This window comes from Boleophthalmus pectinirostris, unplaced genomic scaffold (assembly GCF_026225935.1).
Source record: "Boleophthalmus pectinirostris isolate CB_2022bp ecotype Guang Dong unplaced genomic scaffold, ASM2622593v1 HiC_scaffold_15, whole genome shotgun sequence".
In the NCBI taxonomy this organism is placed as follows: Eukaryota; Metazoa; Chordata; class Actinopteri; order Gobiiformes; family Gobiidae; genus Boleophthalmus; species Boleophthalmus pectinirostris.
In genome coordinates this window covers 31,834,102-31,854,521 of record NW_026571070.1, presented here as the reverse complement: position 1 = coordinate 31,854,521, position 20,420 = coordinate 31,834,102, and the positions used below count along the sequence as shown (strand labels likewise).

Here is a 20,420-nt window from a genome sequence, read left to right as displayed (position 1 = left end):
TCTAAACCAGGACTAAATAAGGACTAAACCAGGACTAAAACCAGGTCTAAACCAGGACTAAACCAGGACTAAAACCAGGTCTAAACCAGGTCTAAACCAGATCTAAACCAGGACTAAAACCGGATTTAACCATGCTGCGCAGACATGTCTCCTCCTCCTCTTCCTATCAATATTTTTAATACGGTTCATTAAAGTCTGGCCTTTTCATTGTTTTTTAGCAGACAAAACGTCTTATGTTACGATATCCTAGTCTTTGCTTCTCTACAGCAAATCAAGTAATCCAAAATATTCAGATTACATTACTCACTTAGTAATTTAATGGATTACATTACAAACTACATTCTGGGGTATGTAATCTGTAATCTGTAGGGGAATACATTTTAAAAGTAACCTTCCCAACACTGTCCACAGTCTCCCACAGCATGGCAAAGAATCCATCTCCAGGGAGAATGTTCCTAAGTAGTTTTAACTTTGTGTCTATGGATTCATGTAGGTCCTGGTGTTGTGCCAACTCCAGAAAGTGACACACAGCTGCTTTAAGTAAAAGGATGTAACCAACAATTACTCAACATATAAAAAATGATTCTCAACTAGTCTGCATGTTGAAATGCTTTGTATGACAAAGGGTAAAGGGAAAATGCATTTCAAATCAATGTGATTTCTGTAGTGGCTGCTTATACTAGAACCAACACATTTCTTAATTTTCTTATTTTGCAACTGGACGAGTTCCTCCAGTAGAGGGCAGCACACACAACACATTAGACACATGCTGACTCAGAGCTGCACAACTTTCAACTAACATCACTGGTACAGACACACAGAGACAGAGCCACAAACCCCAGACCCCAAAAACAAGTTGAGCACTTTAGTTGAATATGTTTATTACAATACATACATTTCACATTTGACCTTTGACCCCTCGTTGCCCTGCAGACTGTTGAGGCGCTTCTGCCCACACCTGCCTGTGACTGAACTCTATCCTGTGTCATCATACTGCCGTCCGAAAGCATTCATGACAAGTGTGTTCTGTCTGTACAAAGGAATGACCCAGATGCCCCGGCCGGTGGGGCAGGTGCAGAGGCTCGGCAGGTGCAGAGGCGCGGCAGGGCTGAGAAGGCCGGGGTGGTCCAAAAGCAGCACGCCCAAACATCTCACTCACCGTTTAAAATCACTCACTCCAGCACACCACCAGGCACTGTAGTTTATTCAGACTGGAAATGCAGGGCCACCAGAAGCTAGAACAGACCACTGAACCAGAGCAGCACCAAGGAGGACCTGACCTGTGCTACAGCAGGCCACGGGCAGGAGCAGGGGCAGGGGCACACCTGTCTTTAAAGAAATTCACCTGCTGTCAGTTAAGTCTTCATTATGATGAACTTGTAAACACAAGTGTTTTGTCACGTTGCCCTGGTAAAAGCATTCTTGTCATAATCAACAGTATTTGTACTGTGATTGGAAAGTGCTGGTACCACGTCTTTGGTACTGGAGGAAAAGCAGGACGTGAGCTCAGAGCTGTAGGAGCAGGACGAGCTTCTAGCTTTAGTGTTGAGGTGCAGATAAACAGCAGTAATGTCACAGGTCCTCCTTGTGCTGGTCACAGTTCAGTGCTCCACTGACTGACAGCATGAACTCTCCACTGCAGACAAGTGAACATGAAGGAAAGGCTGGCTAATGAACGGAGCCGCCTAAGCGTTGATTAGTTTGGATGTCAAAAGCTTTGATAGACATGGCTTTCCATGGCTTCAATCTACAAAACATATTTACAACATAGATAATAACATCTACACAAATCTACAGGTTCCGCAGTTAAAGTCTTATGTCCCCTGCCCTCAGCAGATCCTCGCGCTCTCCTGGATGCTCCAGCCCAGCGGTCCAAAGCAGGCCAAAGCAGGCCCGAGCAGGCCCACTGCAGCTCCTGTGTACGGGCTGGGCTCCAGAGAACTCAACAACTGCTCTGCCTCCAGCTCCTCTGTGCAATATTCTCCTTATACACGTCCACAGCCAACAGTCCTCAAACCATGAACGAATTCTGGTTCTTCAGCTTTTCAAGTTCTTTGATTTGTTGTCTCAAAAACAGTATCCTGTCAAAGAGAGACACACAGGTGAGTATATGTGAGACATGTTTTTACCATAGCACATACGAGGAGCACACTGTACCTCTGCTCCCTCAGCGTGGCCTGCACCTCACACACTCGGACCAGAGACCTCAGGTTCTTGAGCTCTGTGCAGTTGTCTGAGAGGCAGATGCTCCCCATGGTGTGGGCCTCTTCACGTAGTCTGGAGGCCTGCGCACACACACACACACGACATGAGCACACACACGTACACACACACATATAAAGTGAAGATAGACACAGTACCTGCTTCTCGACGTGCTCGGCGGGCCAGCCCTGCACGTGTTTGATGAGGCTGTCGTTAAAGTGTGCAGACAGGGAGGGGGTGAGGGAGCAGGAGGCCCGGGAGCCTGTGGCAGAGGAGGGCGTGCTGTTGGACAGCTGGTTAGGGCCTGGAGAGGGACTCCTCTGACTGCTGGCACACACAGGACACAACATTCTGTCAGTGCACTCAGCCTTTACACCAAACATGCACTTAGAACTATTACTGAATGATACTCTATGAAAATAACCAGAGCTTCAAGTTACTAAATCTACTTTAAGTAACTCACATCACCTGAAGAGGCAGAAAGAGCAGAAAGATGTCTAAAGACATTTTACACACTTACAGAAGAGGATCGATCTTTAGCTCGTGAAAATAACCCTGGTGTGAAGTTTACTGAACCATCCCAAAAGATTACAGCAGCAAAACAAACAAAAATCAATACGTGCCCATGTCGGCATTTAGAAATCACAGTAAAGGTTAAAAGTACTACATTACACAAAATGGACTCTTGCGAGCTTAAGCCATGTTGTAATGTTGTTACCTCATTAAAAACACACCTGGAGTTTAGTTTTGTTTCATTCACACATGTTTGAGTGACTCTTTATTATTTCATCTCCAAAGCTCAAAATGCTGTTTCACCTTGTGATGTCATGTAGTGTTAGTTTTCAAGTTAACATACTTTTTACGTTTAGTTCAGTAGAGATTAGAAATCCCAGGTCTGAAATCATCCAAATGATTCTAGTGAAGGCATATGGAGTTAAAAACACAGTGGAGCACTTCCTTATTACCACATGACATCACGACGTGGAACAGAGTTTTCCGTCTGCGAGAAGAACTCAGCCTAAATGTGCAGGGTTTGTGTGTTAAACATGTGAATGAAACAAAGCACAACTCCGGGTCTGTTTGTGATGAAAAAACAGATCAGAAAATAGTATAATATGGGCTTTTAAGGTGAGTGGTTTTGTGTGCTGGGCTTTTTACATAGCGCCAATTTCCTGGGATTAACACGAGCCTTGCCAACAAAACCGTATTCCCCAAGTAGCACAGAGGACATTAAGGGCCACTAGATGGTGCCATAAGTCCACAATGAAAGGCTTTTATGAAGAGCCTCTAAAGCAAAGGCACATAATCCCAGGCGGTGTAGTTGTAAGGACGTGCACACAGACAGGACTGGGGGGCTGTGAGGGTGAGTGATCGTACCCCTGGCGCTGCAGTGTCCGTGGGGAGGCGCTCGTAGCATCGTGGCTGTGCTGCTGCTTGTCACCGGAGGCAGACGGCTGCGAGGAGGGCTGAGGGTGAGACGCCTGCTTCACTGACGATGAGCTCACCTGCACAACACAAACACAATTTAAACACACGCATCAGCAGTCACAATATAAATGCAGTGGGCTCAGTGAACGTTCTGAATATGTGCAACGTTTGACCAGCAAGTTTATCACTTAAAGACACACTATGGAGCCGTGCTGGTATTGAGTCTACAATCTACTAGTACCGCATTTTCCAGGCTATAGGTGAGTTTCATTGTTGACAAAAGTGCACGTAGCATGCTGGGAATTATTTTGGTCGGTGGTAAGAAACAACATGACGGACGGAGCAAGAAAGCACGTAAAGGGTATTGATCCTGGTTATTTATCCACTCTAACGGCAGAGGACCCAAGACCATTTGACCAGAAATTGGTCATAAGCATCGATGGAGCCAAATCACCCTTTTCAACCCCGACAAAAGGTGGACCAAACCAAATTTCTGGTCAGAATCGCCAACTACCTGGACAAATATTCACTTGGGCGATATCCACAATGACTTGGTGGAAACTCCTGGGCCATTCACAGCAGAAAAGATGAAAACCTCCAAGAGTCTCGATGTGTTGTTGAACTTGTTGGAGTCCACGGTTTGTTAGGATCTTCTACGTTTGCTCTGCGAATGTTTGAAAGCCATTTAATTCACTGTTAGCAGTTCTTTTCACTCAGAATAAGAAAAAGACATTTTCCTTCTTCCGTTCCTCTATTTGTGCATCTGATAATGCAGCAGGAATTTACCATTATCGAGGATAAATACGCGAGGTTACGCTCTGTGTTTGACCGCTATCGTGTTTCTTGCCTCCGACCAAAATATTTCCCAGCATGCAACGCGGGCTTTTAATAACAATGACGTCAGCTGAAATTCGCCTATAGGGTGCACTCTTAAGCCTCCAATCCCATCAAAAAACGACGCCCCACAATCCAGAGAGTCCTATACACGAATCCACTCGGGTGTCCCAGCACGACTTCAGTAAACTACAAAGCCGCACCACCCGCAGAACATGCAAACACACACGGAGCAGACAGCGACCACACAGCGAAAAACACCCACAGACACACTCATCAACGGAGGAACGAACTGAAAAAGCGAGTGCAATGTGCCACTTCTAGACACAACTGAACAACTGAGTCACTGCGAACACGCCGACAATCCGTTGGTCCCAGACAGCACCCTCCCTACACGCCACAACTGAACAAAGCCCAGAGTCACTGTGAACGAACAAACAAACAAAACCACTCACCCATCACACTGTTGGGTTTCCTTTAAAGTCCCACATGGTTTATTTGTGAAAAAAGTTTGAAAATAGACCATTCTATGCTTTATAATCCAGAGCGCCTAATAGTGTGGAAAATATGGTATCCATGGAGATTTTGCCTGGAATGTTCCACAGCATGGAATTAAAATGATTCATCTTTGTGGAGATTAACAGATGACACCAATAGGCCAAGTTACAGGTCAGATCTGTGTAGAAGTGATCACTCTCACAGTAAGAATGAATGTGCTTCTATGTATTTTTGAGCAATTTAAACAATTTAACAAACACAAAATATATGTTTAAGGTTGTAACAATAATGGGAATATCGTGATATCATATTGTCAAAAGTTTCACAATAATATCGTAATTCGATATATTGTGATGGTCCACAAGTGTTTTTGCTTAATTTCATTGTTATGGTGCAGCAAGAGCTAAAAATAACAGAAGGAACTACATAGACCATGATCCTTTGCTCTGTTTCAGTCCAATTTACACAATGAAATATCTCTTACAAGCACTTTTAAACAGAATCAGAGGATAAAGTAGAATATTATACAGTTTTGTTAGTCTGTACAAAAATAAATATCGTACCATGAGATGCATATCGTGAAAATCAAATGCAATGTGTATGTATGAAAAAGAAAACTAAGTTTTTGTGCATAAAAGTGAAGATTACGGTTTACAATTGATCAGCAATTGTGCCTGAACTGATTTGGAATGTTTAGTAAACATTGATGTTGATGTATTGTCTTGAAAGGGGAAAGGGGGGCAGATAACATAAGATTTCTCTTCTTTCTGCTCCTTTTCATTCATTTCTTGTACATCTGATGTTGTGACACTCTCGATGTCTTTTTTTACTTTATGAATGAAATAAATAAACAAATACAAAATATTATACTCAGAAACTTGGATATGGTTCCATCCCTACTTAGTATGGAACATCTGAGGCAAAACTGTACCATCTCCATGGTTTACCATCAAGTAGAGGTTACACAGTGCATTTTGGGCTTACTACATTTCTGGATGTTGCATTACACAATGTGAGGAATTGGTAATGGTAAAACACTCACAGGTACACTGTGTGATGGTGCACATGAACAGATGTGGAAAAGACAAAGGTTTCTCTCTAACAGGCTCCAGGCTCTTTGTGTTAATGTCTCATATAGACAGGCACAGTGAGAAGAGAAGAGCTCACTCTGAGACAAAGACTGAAATATCAGAAGCATCATACAGCCAAAGACAAGTTGGGACTGATCTGAAACCTGTGTAAGTTTGATCTTTGTCCCCGTCTCACTCGGAGACCTATGAACCACCGTTTAGAGACACGACTCAAGATTTGCCCCACCATCACAAACATGAGTGCAGCTCTGTACCTTTGCCTGTGCGATGACGGGCTGCGTGTTGAGCAGAGGCTTCAGGGGCCCGGCATTGGTCTGTGGCGTGCTGATCCGAGGGGACACGTACGACCGCGGTGACGAGGCATCTGACGTTAATGACATGGGCGACTGGTTGGACTGCTGAGCGGCTGCAACACAAGAGGACACTATGTAAACATACATACAGCTGAAATACAACACGTTTGACTACTAGTTTCATCAAAACTTACTTCACAGGATATATTTAAGATACTGATACTTTGCAGTGACATCATGCTGAGGGCTTTCTACATGTATCTCTATTGGTGGAATGTTCAGCGGTTACTGCAATGGTGACACAATGGATACAAGCACTGACAAATTTTTTTTTTTACAATCATCTGAAAACTCTAAAGTAAAACACTAAAGTGATTTAAAGAGCACATTTTCAGGAGCCTGTGATCAGTCCGAGCATTCATGGTCCTGTTTAGGAGTTTAATTTTCAACAAAAAGATGAGAGACTAACTGAAAAACTGTTGACTAATGCTAGCTAGTTTGTGACTAATTTTAAGTGTGAGAGTCTAGCAACACAAATCAGTTCATCTGTTGTAGCTCCAACAAAGTCAGCTTTCTACTGAGATTGTGCTAAAATAAAGCTCAGTAGGGTTGGGCGGAATCCCAATTTTGATACAGTTAAACCTCAGAATTTTACCAGGGTATACGGTATTACCGTATTACCAAAATTTGGTAAGCCACGAAGTCACACCTCTAAACAGTCTATGGTTATAATAAACCGTTATATAAACTTAGAATCTGAGTTTCACATGAACCATCTCCAACGTGATATACACACACAAGACTCCGCATCAGCAGTACAACCTCTGTCACAAAGAGAACACTCATATTCCACTGAGACCCCGTTCACACTGAAACGAATCTGTGTATCACTGTATCGGAAACGATCTGCATCTGGACACCTCGTTTCTGGGTCCACAGTCCTTCCTTATCCACACAGTTCTGAGCATGTGTGTTTATGTTTTACAGAAACGAAACTGTATGGCTAATTAGCATAAACTGAGCATTCAAAACAACTCGCTGTTGTGCGCTGATGTGGTTCAGCTTCTGTCGGACTAAAGGACACGACTCAGTGGAGTATGTCTGTTCTTTCTGTGACAGAGGGGTGATCTGCTAATGGCGAGTCTGGAGATGGTTCATGTTAAACTTTTCTGAGATAATACGTCTACAGGTCATACTTATAGACCGTTTGAATATATGCTAGCCTCTTAGCCTTTTGTCAGTGAATTACTTTGCAGTGCATAGACCAACATCAGAGTATCAGTGTTTTCATGCATCCAAACAGTGCCGGATCAGATCTATAATCAAATGAATTCATGGGAGCTGGCTTCACCAGATCGTTCCGTCTCTGGAGCCGTTTTCAAACAGATTAGTGGATGAACACTGCATCTACATCGAAAATGACTCAAATATGTACTAGTGTGGACAGGGGGGACCAACTCGCTTGTGGCCAAGACTTGCCATCTTGTTTTGGTCTCTTCTGAGCGTCACATGACAACGCAACAGAACTAATCAAACGTCATCTCCCCACACAGTTCAAGGAAACATTATAGATACTATTAATTTTAAATCGTGATGGCATCAAATTTAAAATATAACCACACATTCATTTGTGCTGAGCAAACAAATGCAGGGATCAGTAAATTATATTAGGTCCTTCTGCACTGTAGATTTTTTAATGACTGTAATGAAACTGATATTGTTGCTACTTTTTGATACCGTGGGATACCTCAATACTGTATTACCTCCCAACCCTAAAGGTCAGGTTAAAGTCCAACCAGCCTCAGATAGAGCAGTGCTTAAAGTTAGCATCACTACCCCAGAGAATGTTGATGACATCAGCTGCAAAGTATCAAAACTGCCTCAGATTGACAGGTGAATTAACCAATCGGAGAAATGCATTGTACATTTGTGTCAAAACAAACATAAGGGCATACTAGCAAAAAAATAAAACAGGACTGAGACACAGTGAGGATGTCTGCAGTATGAACAACAGAAGCACAAAACTCACTTGGGCTTGCAAATGCATGTTAGTGTAGGTACACCGTCTGTATTTACATTATAGAAGCTATTAACACACGAGCGTCAATATGAACAACTATGGGTTTGAGGGAAATTTTGAACAAAATCTAATCAGTTCTTTGCATTCTACAGCACGTTAGAGGAAAGCTAACCTATACTTTGTAGAATATGTTTTTACATGTTATTTCCTAGTAAATAAAAAACTTTTAACAGTAACTGGACTCTTCACAAGAGAATCACACAGGACTGGGATCACCACACTGGGCACTGAAGAGTGAGCTGGGCCTTAAGACAACACAGTAACCTTTTACTACTAAACCATTATACTGTTTGAGCTCTTCTACAACTATTATTAGCCCACTTAAAACTCTGAACAAAGCCTAACCCTTCACTGCTTGGACAATATTTGAATCTCTACTTTTCCTTGAGTACATTCACTGCTTATAGTTTGATCACACTGCAGTGAGGACAAAGGACGGCAGGATTAGTTGACCATCGATAATTATCATTAAGAATTTTGTCAGTCACGTTCATTTTTAATCGACACACTGAATGTGTGTTGCTGTGTGTAGTGTAAGGAGACAAAGCTGTGTCTGACACAAGCACTGGAGTTGTGCCTCACAGTTCCACGTTTGAGCTCTGGTTCCTTGGAGACACTGTACCACTCAGTGAGTGTGTTTACAGCACATCAGTGTCCCAGGTATGATCGGGTTTTTTGAGTATCCCGGTTTCGTCATGGTGCATATATACCCATTATCCTGGTTATTGCAACATAAATTTGAGCGAAATAAAGAGCTGTACTAAACCTGCATACGTCTGATCTCTGAAAATATCTCCAACGTGACACGCACAGAACAGACTCACCATCATCATCAACATCCCTCTGTCACAGAAAGAACACTCATATTCCACTGAGTCGTGTCCTTTAGTCCGACAGAAGCTGAACTGCATCAGCGCACAAGGATGAGCTGTTTTTATCAGCGCTTATAGTTTATGCAAATGAGGTTCATGTGGTTTCATTTCTGTAAAACGTAAACAAATGTCGGCAAAGGCTAATATGGTTTATTTATGCAGAATAGTAATAGTAATAATAATGACGATCATTTTAACATAAAAACGTCAATGATTAATCAAAAATCTATCGAGTAAGAAAATTTAATCAAATGAATCATCCCTAGTGTGCACAGTGGCTCCAGAAAAACTGTCCAAACTTTATGGAGTTCTGAAATCACATTTGAGAGCTAGACTATAGAAGCTACATAGCCACCTCTTTAGGTATGCACACACATGCACACTCCACACATGTGAGGATGTCAAATGTCACATCTCATTGTACGTTGATATAATTATAATTTCTTGGCGAACATGAACACAATCGTTAAAAAAAACAGCATGCACCAGCAATGGACCAAACGGAGGCTGCAGACAGGTTCATATTAGCACACTGCAAAAGTATTTCACGGTACAACAGCAGACATATTCAGGATGCAGAAGACAGTAGCTGCTCAGGCAAATCATGCCTTTAAGCACTTTAAGTCCAGAGCAGTGTTCAGAGGGAGAGGTCGAGTGTTACCTTGGCTGGAGAGCTGAGCTGCTTGTGACAGAATAGTAGTGATGTTGAACGCTGAGGGTCCGGCCGTGAGGATCTTATGAAGCATCGACTGCAGTGACGCTTGTGTGACCGCCGCTGTGAGAACTGGACACAAACACACACCATGTTAGAGCAGAGTAACTAGTGCACATTCAACTAATGCACATGCAGCGCTGTAGAAACATGTGGTTATACACATGACCTAAGATACAAATGGGACCTCAAAGACATTACCATAAAATACAGCAGCAACTTCACAAGCTATTTAATTCAAATTGCCATTATGTAAATAATCTACTTGATCAAATTCTACATGGTCCCCCTGGTCTTAAACTGCACTCCCCGGGTCCTATAGATCCCTTTACCCTCTACCCACTTGGCATAAACTTGTGCCCAAGCTGCCAGACCAAATTTGGGGGGCAAGACAGACATCAGTAAAATGATTCTGGCAAAGTAGAGAGACCAAAGTATGTTCCCAGATAAATCATATTAAGATATGATTAAACAACACACTGCATATGTGCCATGAGAAAAGGAAAGCTGCATGTAGCTGTGGTCAACACAGAACAAGAGCAGCTTCTGTTTGGTGTGAAACAGTCTGCAGGATCACGCTCAGATGATCATTCAGACTGTAAAATGAATGGAACTACTCAATTGTGGAGAATGCAATCTTTCAAATTTAGTGTAACGAGGGATAGAGATAAAATGTTGGTCCTGATATCAGCTCATTAGAAACTAAAAATAGGCCAATTACACTTGGGCAGTATTAGCACTTTTTAGAGCATCTGCTTTTGCATGTTATATTTTTGGGGAAAATTCTCCAAATCTCTCCTATACACACTGCTAAAAATAAAGGAACACTTCGAAAACACATCAGATCTTAATGTGAAAAAAATTAGGTTGCATATCTATTCAAATCTGGACAGGGCAATGTCTAGGGAACAGAAGGATGTCACGTCTTTTAATGGAAATAAACAACAGGTGCACTAGAGCGGTACCAAGGAGACAACCTCTAAAACACAACTGGTTTTGTCTGTGCAGGTCATTTCAAGTTTCTCCCTCTTGGTCATTTTCAGCCAGTTTTCCCACTAGTGCTGCTTTGGCTACAATGATTATCACAACTGGGAGTACGAGGCCATTCCTTAACCCTACAGAAGCTGCAGAGTCTGTCCACATTCTGTAGTGGGCTCTGTGTACACCGCCCAGCACCATTGGTATTTGTTAGGCCACACCAGAATGGCAAGTCCACCACTGGTGCCCTGGTGACGTGAAAGAGTGTGGAGAGGACAAGAAGAAAGCTCTGCTGCCTGCACCATGTTTCAGCACGAGTGGTTCGGTGGTGGGGCACTGATGCTCTGGGAAGGCAGATCCATGGAGGGACATTTGCAGAAATTAAACTTTGGCAAAGTAAACAAGTCTGCCACACAAGGCTCGAGAATAACACTGTCCCGTCGTCCCGGGGAGGGTAAAAACTGAGGAGGGGACGATCAGAGCTTTTCACTGGGACAGTCTCGAGACAGGCACAGCCATCGCCCCTGTCAGTGTTATCATGCAGGTGCTGGAAAGATACCCATTATCAGTGCATTTATCATATACTTTATTATTATGGTCATTTTAAACAGCTTTAAAATGCCACAGAGCAAATATGGCTATAGCGCTGTATTGAGCCCTGCACACTTCTGTCCCTCCCTCCTCCTCTCACTGTCCCCTGGAGCAGAGGGACACAGGGCAGGCTGCTGCTGCTGCGTCCATGTGCTCTGCCTGTACAAGAAGTAGCAAAAATGCACTGGAAATAGGAAAAATATCAATATTAATAATAAATAAATGAAACTTAATTGAATCGGGACAAAGGAAATCTATCTGGGACGTTCAGTCTAGGGTTCGGGACAGTTTCGGAACGATCCCCAAAAAATTAGTCTGGAGCCCTGCTCTCACATCATTATCTCACTTTTATTTTCAGGGTGTATGTAAAATGCAGCCCTCTCAATATTTTATTTCCATTAAAAGAGGTGACATCATTTTGTTCCTAAGACATTGTCCTGTCCATATTTATAAAGATATCTAGCATCACATTGACATCTCAAGTGTTTCTTCCTTTTTTTTTTTTTTTGCTCAAAAATATGGGCAGAGCTTAACAGCCATCAGATGCTCCTTTACTCTAAAACCACTACCAGCATCAGCCCCATATTGTCAACCTCTATTTAAAAAGTTAAATTGACACGAGGATATCCATAATTAATTAATTCGGAATTAAATTATTCTGATTCAAGTTTACATGGAAATAATAATTCTGAATTAAGATTTACATGGAAAACACGTTAAATCGGCTTTATTTAATTCCGCTCAACGTCTGAGGGTGGGAAGGGTTCTGACTGGACAGGGACACAAACGTATTTCACTGTCTCTGCACAGACCCACTGGTCTTGCTCGTCCCCGGGCTGGAACCAGTACATGCAGGACGGAGCCTATGGACCTGTCTGACCAACGCTCTCGGAGAGGGGCTGCGCACTACGATGAGTGCCCCCACGTCTTTACTGCTGTTACGTGATGTTAGAGCTCCTGCTCAAAGTTTTCCATGCTGCTATTTTATGAGTTTATGATGATAACTTGGGATGAGGACGGCTCGCATTTTTAACAGGGAACCTCAGTACCTTTCGCAATTACATAGGCAGCGGGAAAAGAAGAGGTTTGGGTGCACAACCATGATCCAAAGTTTTTCACCATATTGAAGTGCGTCATTGCGTCAGAAGGGTGATCCAATGCCCATGAGCTAAACGACCAGAATTATTTTTTAAGCGGAATAAGTGGAAAATCGGAAAAAAACACTCGCTTAATTTGGATTTAAGTTTAATTCAAAATAAGTTTAATGCCGAATAATCATTAGGAATTAATTAATTAATTTTTTGTCCAAATTACATTATATTTAATTAAATTTAATTAAAGCTCTCATGTAAACAGGGCAATTGTAAAAGAATCACTCAAGGCCAGATCAGTGTCCAAGCAAATGTAACCAAAGCGTGTGTTAAAGAGTTTTTCAAATGCTGTATAGATGCTTCTTTGTCTTATTATTATTATCAAAGGGTATTTTCTCACGGGAAAACCAACTTCTCATTAACTGTTATCTTCCGCAAGGACAGTCCTCTCTACGCACACCCCTCCCTTACACCTCAGGAGCTGGCACACACACAATACACACCTTTATTCTCTGTGTTTTTTACTGTGCTAGAAAAATGTAACCGTCCATTCATTCTTGTAACCTGTGTGATTCAATAAATACATGACGTTGGACGGTGTCTCTTCGGCAGTTTAAGGGAGCTGTAGCAGCGCCACTGATCCTCACCGCGACTAAAAAACCCTGAATTCTGCCTTCTGAGTTTCTTTGTATCAATATCTCGTGCGTGTTACCTTCATTAATTTTGGCCATGTCCACACTGGTGTTGTTGAGCTGGAGGGCGGTTTGAAGAGCGGGGAGGAGCTGTCGCAGAAGGCTGGGGTCCTGCAGTAGAGGAGGGGTCGTGGACTGAAGAACAGGAGACACAGGGACAGTGGAGGCGGAGGAACCAGAGGGGGCGCTGGAGGGGTTCAGGCTCCCAGAGCCAGAAGATGAAGACTGGGTCGCTGCGGAGGGCTTCTCCCCCTGGGCAGACTCTGGAAGGACACACAGGAGGAGCTGTTAGTTCAGCAGCCAGTACAACGACTCGTCTGCACACTTGACTCAACACAGTCACACTTTTTTTGGATAATACACAAGTTATTCAGTATTGCCAAGCCAAAACAAACCACTTAATTAAATGACATCCCCTTCGCTGTCTCAATTCCTCTGCTCCGGTGCCTGCTGTGCGCTCCAGCCGGGGCGGAGCTGTGAGCGCTGACACTCCCACACACTCCTCCTTTTAACAGCTCAGAAGCTCTAACAAGTTTATAGTTTGAGACGTCCATATTTCACAGTATCATAATGAAAATTAACCACACTTAATGATGGTGGCTCGTTCATTATGGATGCGAAGCCTTATAGAGCAGGTGTATTTATTTTATTTCTTCAGTTTGATTTCCAAGTCTACACAGGGGAGTGCCAATTGCAGTATTTGTACCCTGTGATTAGTACGCTGGAGTAGGCTCATTCTCTTGTTCACCAAACATTCATTCACCTACACTAGATTAGGTTTTAGATGTCACTACAATGCTACAGTTTTGTAGTAAGTGTAGATGGCCTTCAGTTTTCAGCACAGTTTTCAGCATGTCCTCAAGTCCTCTGAGGATGTGACCGAGGTCAACTCCAAAGCATACGAGTATATTCAAAGCTTAGAGTCTAAACTATTTTTGTACACAATAAAATCACAGAGCTAAGTGAAATTCTGCACTGCATCATAATTTATACTTTTAAAGACGTAGCCTTCATGACGACACAAGCTGGACCTAATTTAATGATTAGTGTAATGTGCAGAAATAATCCATATAGAACCTAGTGTATAGCCTATTCCATCATTAGTGTAGGGCAAAAATAACCAAAAGTGTTTGGATAAAACAAAAACAAGATTGCATATTAGGGGCCAACCAAGAAAGTTGCTAATGGTTGCTAACATAAACATCTTAAAAGCACACATGCCCTGTTCAAAAGGGCTACGAGTTTTTCAGGACAGTCTCATTCCTCTGGAGAACCAGGAGGTCAAAGGTCAACAGCACAGCGCTCCTCTCACAGATTCTTTAAAGAGTGGGTATTTTACTTCCATGCAGTATTAACTAACACATAACATGCTTATGCAGATCACGGTGTTACCTTTTATTGTTTTGGAAATGCTATATTCCTGCAAACAATGTATTAACATGTTTTATAGCTATCAACACAATCAGCGTGCATCCCGCTAATTAAACTACTGCACAAAGCACATCCCATCAGTTTTCTCAAGTTGTTGTGTACAGTTTTTGTATATTTATGGAGAATTGTCGTGTGGGAGCATGCATGATGTAGATTTGTTGGCTGAGCACTACAGAGATTCTTAAAACTAACTGTAAGGAGGGATCAAATAGAGCCTGAGAGAGATCGCCAAACTAGTCAAACGAGCACAGATGACATCTCTTTAGGTATTTGTGATGAGGGAACACTGATATAATATGGTACAATGATAAAAAAAAAAATCCTCTCAGGTTCTCAGGTCCCAGTGTGAGTGGAGAGGAGGTCTAAGTATGGCCTGGGGAAAAGTGGAGAAGCCCTTACAGAAAATACATCAGATCTATTGGACCCAGCAGCTTGGAGTAGCAGTGCTGATAGATGAACACTCCACTCGCCGTGTCGTGACCTGACTGATCCGGTTCATTTATCTAACTGTATTAAAACAACCAGCCTACTCATAACTATTTAGGCCTTGGTGTATGGCAGGGCAGACAAAGGTAACTCATCAACTGAAGCGATCAAACCGAGTCTTTCCCTAAACTGCTCCTCACAAGGATGAGGCAGATCTCTCTGTGGATAACGTTTACGAGTGTGGAGCGATGCCACTACAGACCAAACCAAGACATGTCCAGTTGAAGGCCTTATGCTTGAGGAAAATAAGATGGTAGTTGATGAAGATTGTTGGTTGATGGCCAAATCATGTCCCAAAGTGGAAGAGGACTTATGTCGTTATCCTTGTAACTAGAGCCCGACTGCTATGGATTTTGTTGTGGCCGATATGAAACCGATATAATGGGAGTTGGAGCTGCCGATATATTTAGTGATGTAAAAATTCACTGTAAATCTTGAATTGTTTAAAAAACTTCGGTTTGGCTCTTGTGGATTTTAAATTGGGTTTATTTAGGCAACATTTATTGTTATTCTGCCTCTTTACGTCATATTTACAGACAGTAGGTTGGCCTAATGGAATTTTTGCATCACATTCTAGCTACTAGTGATGGGTATTCCAGTTCTTTTTAGAGAACTGGCCCTTTTGGCTTGGCTAACTAAAAGCGGCTGGCTCTTTTGGGTCCCAAGCAGCTATTCAGATTGTTTTGTTGCAAGCAGGACTAAACCAGAACTGAACCAGGACTGAAAAAGGACTAAACCAGGACTAAAACTGATCTAAACCATGTGTAAAACAGGACTAAACCAGAACTGAACCAGGACTCGGTCTCTATCTCTCTCCCTCTCTCGAGTCCAAGATTAGTCCTGGTTTATTTATTTTATGCTGAACTACAGACAAATATGCATATTTTTTTTCTATCCTATGCATAGGCATAATTCTGAAAGTTTGGTTTTCAGCCCCTGCTGCTGTCAAACTACCAAGAGTCTGCACGTGGCGTAAAGAGAAAAAAGTGAGAGAAAGAGAAAACACGGCTCCCAATAAGGATCAGGGTCTAAGAGTCGTTTCGTTCGCAACCGACCCATCACTACTAGCTTGTAAAGAAACTACCGCTATTAGCCTTTAGCCGTAAATGCTGTGCTCCACGGTAATTAATTATATGCGCAAGTATCATCATTCACACATCTATTCACAGCTCATTTACATATCAATGCAGGTCCAGTAACAAATATACAGCCAATATAGTCATGGAAGAGAAAACAGCCTCTTTATGTGTGGGAGCAGCTAATAGCTAACTAATGAGAAAAAACAAAACTAGCTTCAAAGTCGACATATTTCCAACACTCAGCCCTCACACAGGCTCCTCCTCACATCACAAGTCTGCACTAATAAATGTTCTTTTAATCCAGACTCAAACCGATTGTCGCAAAAAGAATATAATCTCAGTGTTTGGATCTTTGTGTACAGGTGTAAACAAACGCACGTGACTGACGCGACTCTGGGGGTGTGTTCAGGGACAGTACGGACACAGACACAGACAAATGACTCCGCAGATAAATACTGATGCGGAGCCACATATTAAGACATTTATCTGACTGTAAATTGGATTAAATGAACATAATGTAGAGAGTCTAAGCTTTATAACAAGGTATAGCATGCCCACGGGAAATATCGGCCCATATAAGCAAACATATCGGCTGATAGCCGATATGCCTTCAGGTGCCCATATCGGCCAACCGATATAACGGTCGGGCTCTACTTGTAACCCGCACATGTCACCTTAAGAACCAGTTACACTCCCAGGCAACTAAAGCTGTTGTTTGGTCATGGTAGGTTAATATGTACTTTATAAAATGAAATTAGTAATGTTGTAAATACCTAATGCTTTGCTCTGCTAATGTGTGATATGGTGTGTGTGTTTGTGTGTGTTTGTGTGTGTGTGCGTGCGTGCGAGAGTGGACAGTGTGAATGGTTCTTATCATTGATTAATTGTATAATGTTTCTGTTATCAGGGATCGCTGATGAAAAAGCTGTTCAGCTCTAATCTGGTGCGGAACATCTTTTTACAACCTTAATATTTCGGTTTGTCTCTCATTGTCCCTTCAAATAAAAACTAAACTAAATTCCCTGGAACATGTCACCACATTCATTCATTCATTAGGAATTATCATTCAAGACAGTCGGGCTTATTTGTAATATTCTGCAAAAATACTTTAAATAAATTACATTTCTAACTGAAATTAATCTGAATGTTTGTTACATTTAAATAAGTACAATTAAAAATTAGAATTGCAATTAATCCCATTTTTTTAAAAAGTGAGGTTTTTGTTTAACAGCACTAACTGAATAGTCAAGTGTTTAAAAAATAAAGCCAGCTTTTGAACAGGACTCTGAATCAGAACTCTGACCAAAAAAGTTGGCACATTAGCATTCTTTCATTCCACTAACAACACAGCAACACAAACCACAAAGGACACGTGATTAAAAGTAGTGCTAGAGTGCCGTTTATCTTTCCTATAAATTTACTGCCTCATACAAGTCGTCTCTCCCCACACACAAGTGAATAGAACAAACCCCCACAATATACAGAATAGAATAAACATAACTGAGAATATAAAAAGAACTATAAGCAAATCTATGCAGGGAAGGCGAGAGTGTCCTACATCCTGATGAATCCTGATATATGAAGCCTCCCTTCCATTCAGGAACTGCTAATACCCGGTGAGAATGTCGTACCCCGTTAAGTGACCCATATTAGTGTTAACCCATATCATTGGCTCGGTCCTGAATTCACCCTGTAGAGCAGAGATTTAGAAGGACCAGTAACTTGCATACTTTGAAAACATCGACTGATCCCAGTATACTCTGCTGGAATTTCAACCCTCATGGTGCAGGAGAACTTTGAGCTAATGTCTAACAGTACAACAGCATGGTGAGCAATCTTTAACTCTTTCCCCCCTGGACGCCTACTAGGAACAACCCATAAATATGTTACTAGGGCTACCCATAGAGCATAATTGCATAAAAGAAAACAGACTTCCACGAGTGATTATAAATGATTTTTACACTCATGAACTTAATTGTAACACAGACATATTTGGTATCTCTGGAAACCTTAGACTCTGAACTATTCATTTATGGATGTTTAAATGTGATTCAACTCATTTATAGGTGTATAACAGCTCACTGAAAATGAGAGTTTACCTGGTCAGGTGCAAACTCGAAAACAAAAAACTACATTCAGCATCTGATATCTGCATGTTCTGAGTACTATATTCATAAAAAAATAAAAAAAATATACTTTGTCAAAGTATTTAAACAGATTTCATATCACCAGATACTATCGCTGTTTTCCACTTTATAATCAACTTCAACATCATCACTTTGAAATCTATAAAAGTCACTTTCTCTAAACTTCACCCTAACTCCATAAAATACGTCCGCTCCTCATTATTTCTAAAACTGTGCGCCGCAGCGCCGCGATCTTTCCATTGCACGTGTTTCGTGTTGTTTTTTTTCCGGAAGCTACAATCGTCACTACTTCGATTAACTTTGGAAAAAATCTGCGAAAACATATCCTTGAATCCTATTGGTCAGTCTAGTGTGGGTTGTAGTGGCCTCCACCTATCACAGTCTCTGTTTAAATGTGAAAAACCGAGCCGTTTCTAAAGGTCGTCAAATCTCGTCTTTAGTGATACGGCGGAGGTGTCAAAAGTCGTCATTAAGGGTTCAGGGGGGTCGTCAAATGTCGTCTTCATGGGGGAAAGAGTTAATCACTTATTTTCAAGACACCAAGTTTGCTGATCATCCCCACCACTGCCATTTCCACTTCCATTGGTATACACTCACTGCTCTACACTTACTTTATTCTATAAACCTTATTTTCTTAATCAGTGGTATAAGTTGTGTTGTGGAGTCATTTTGTAAAAATGGGGGGAAAAATTTAAGTACAGCTTGCTAGCGTGATGTGCAGCTAACCACTGGAGGTACTAACAGCTACACAGCTCTTAGTTGTGACGACATGACAGTTTTGTAATGCAGACTTTTATTAAGTAATTTTAGATGAATATTGTGATTTAAAAACTTTACTACTAATCATTTTTGTCTCATTTCAGAAACCCAAAACCCATATATTATTTTATAGACTCAAGACACACTGATAAACTGTTGTTTATCAGTGTGACTAGAGCTCCAAGATTAATCGTTAACAAATTGAAATCACAATTTGAATGGACGCAATGAGGAAATCGCAAAGGCTGACATTTATAACACAAACAACAAAAGCTCCTGTTTATTCTGCATAAAAACTGCTAACCCTGTAGTTTAAATCTGTACCAACACGTTCTGAAATGTAATGCAGTTTGTCAGTTCATATTTCAGTCTTTTTGGCAATTTTTTTGGAAGCATTAAAAATGTAAACTTCAAACAGAATCTCATTATAAAAACCAAATTATTAAAATCTAATGATAATCACAACACAGAATAATTGCAATGAGATATTATAGTTAAATCATTCATCCATAAATGTAACTATGGTCTTCAGAAGAAGAACTGCTAAGTTAACATTAACTCCACTATATAAAATAAGGGCCAACATTATGTAAAACAGACTTTAACTTTTTAAACATGCTAAAACAGTTTTACTTCTTTTGTGTGCCCTAATTCATAAAGCTCCTTTGAGTTTCTACAGTAGAAATAAAACGTCATCAGCATCATGGTGAGCTCAGTGTCTCTCTGTAAATCTGTTGACCACCAATGCTTTTTAGCTTGTAAAAAAAAAAAACATTTGTGTTGGGGTTATTTTATATGACATGCATCATAGCTAACCCCTACCAAGAGTTTTGCACGTAGGTCTACTTCTGAACTACAGGCAATACCAGTGCTATGCACAGTTGTCAAGTTTTATATGGCTCAATAATGCATGCAAAGTCACTGGCTACATTTACATGGACAGTAAAATCTGATAACTGCAGATTTGAGTATTGACATGTGATTTAGTCCACAGAAGACATCAGATACATTTAACATACTATATGTACCAGAATGTAATCACATTACTCACAACGGATTTAGCTCTTTACATGTCATTGAATAACTAACAACTCCAGAAATCAGGTAATGATTAAATTATTGGTGTACATGTAAACACAATCAATAGATGTATAAG

At 41.3% G+C, this 20,420-nt stretch overlaps 1 protein-coding gene across 2 annotated transcripts in view; it reads right to left on the bottom strand.

Moving 5' to 3' along the window:
- Positions 1 to 864: 864 nt before the first annotated feature.
- Positions 865 to 20,420, bottom strand: part of waca (WW domain containing adaptor with coiled-coil a) — a 32,494-nt gene continuing 12,938 nt past the window's right edge. The window contains exons 7-13 of one of the 2 annotated variants that reach the window (XM_020930712.2): positions 13,383 to 13,625; positions 9,960 to 10,082; positions 6,308 to 6,459; positions 3,580 to 3,707; positions 2,361 to 2,526; positions 2,158 to 2,285; positions 865 to 2,081 (exon numbers count right to left, since the gene is read on the bottom strand). In XM_020930712.2, the coding sequence (XP_020786371.1) occupies positions 2,012 to 2,081; positions 2,158 to 2,285; positions 2,361 to 2,526; positions 3,580 to 3,707; positions 6,308 to 6,459; positions 9,960 to 10,082; positions 13,383 to 13,625 (1,010 nt within the window). In that variant the 3' untranslated portion in view covers positions 865 to 2,011. Of the gene's footprint in view, positions 2,082 to 2,157; positions 2,286 to 2,360; positions 2,530 to 3,579; positions 3,708 to 6,307; positions 6,460 to 9,959; positions 10,083 to 13,382; positions 13,626 to 20,420 lie in introns of both variants that reach the window. The other variant, XM_020930711.2, reaches the window with a different exon arrangement.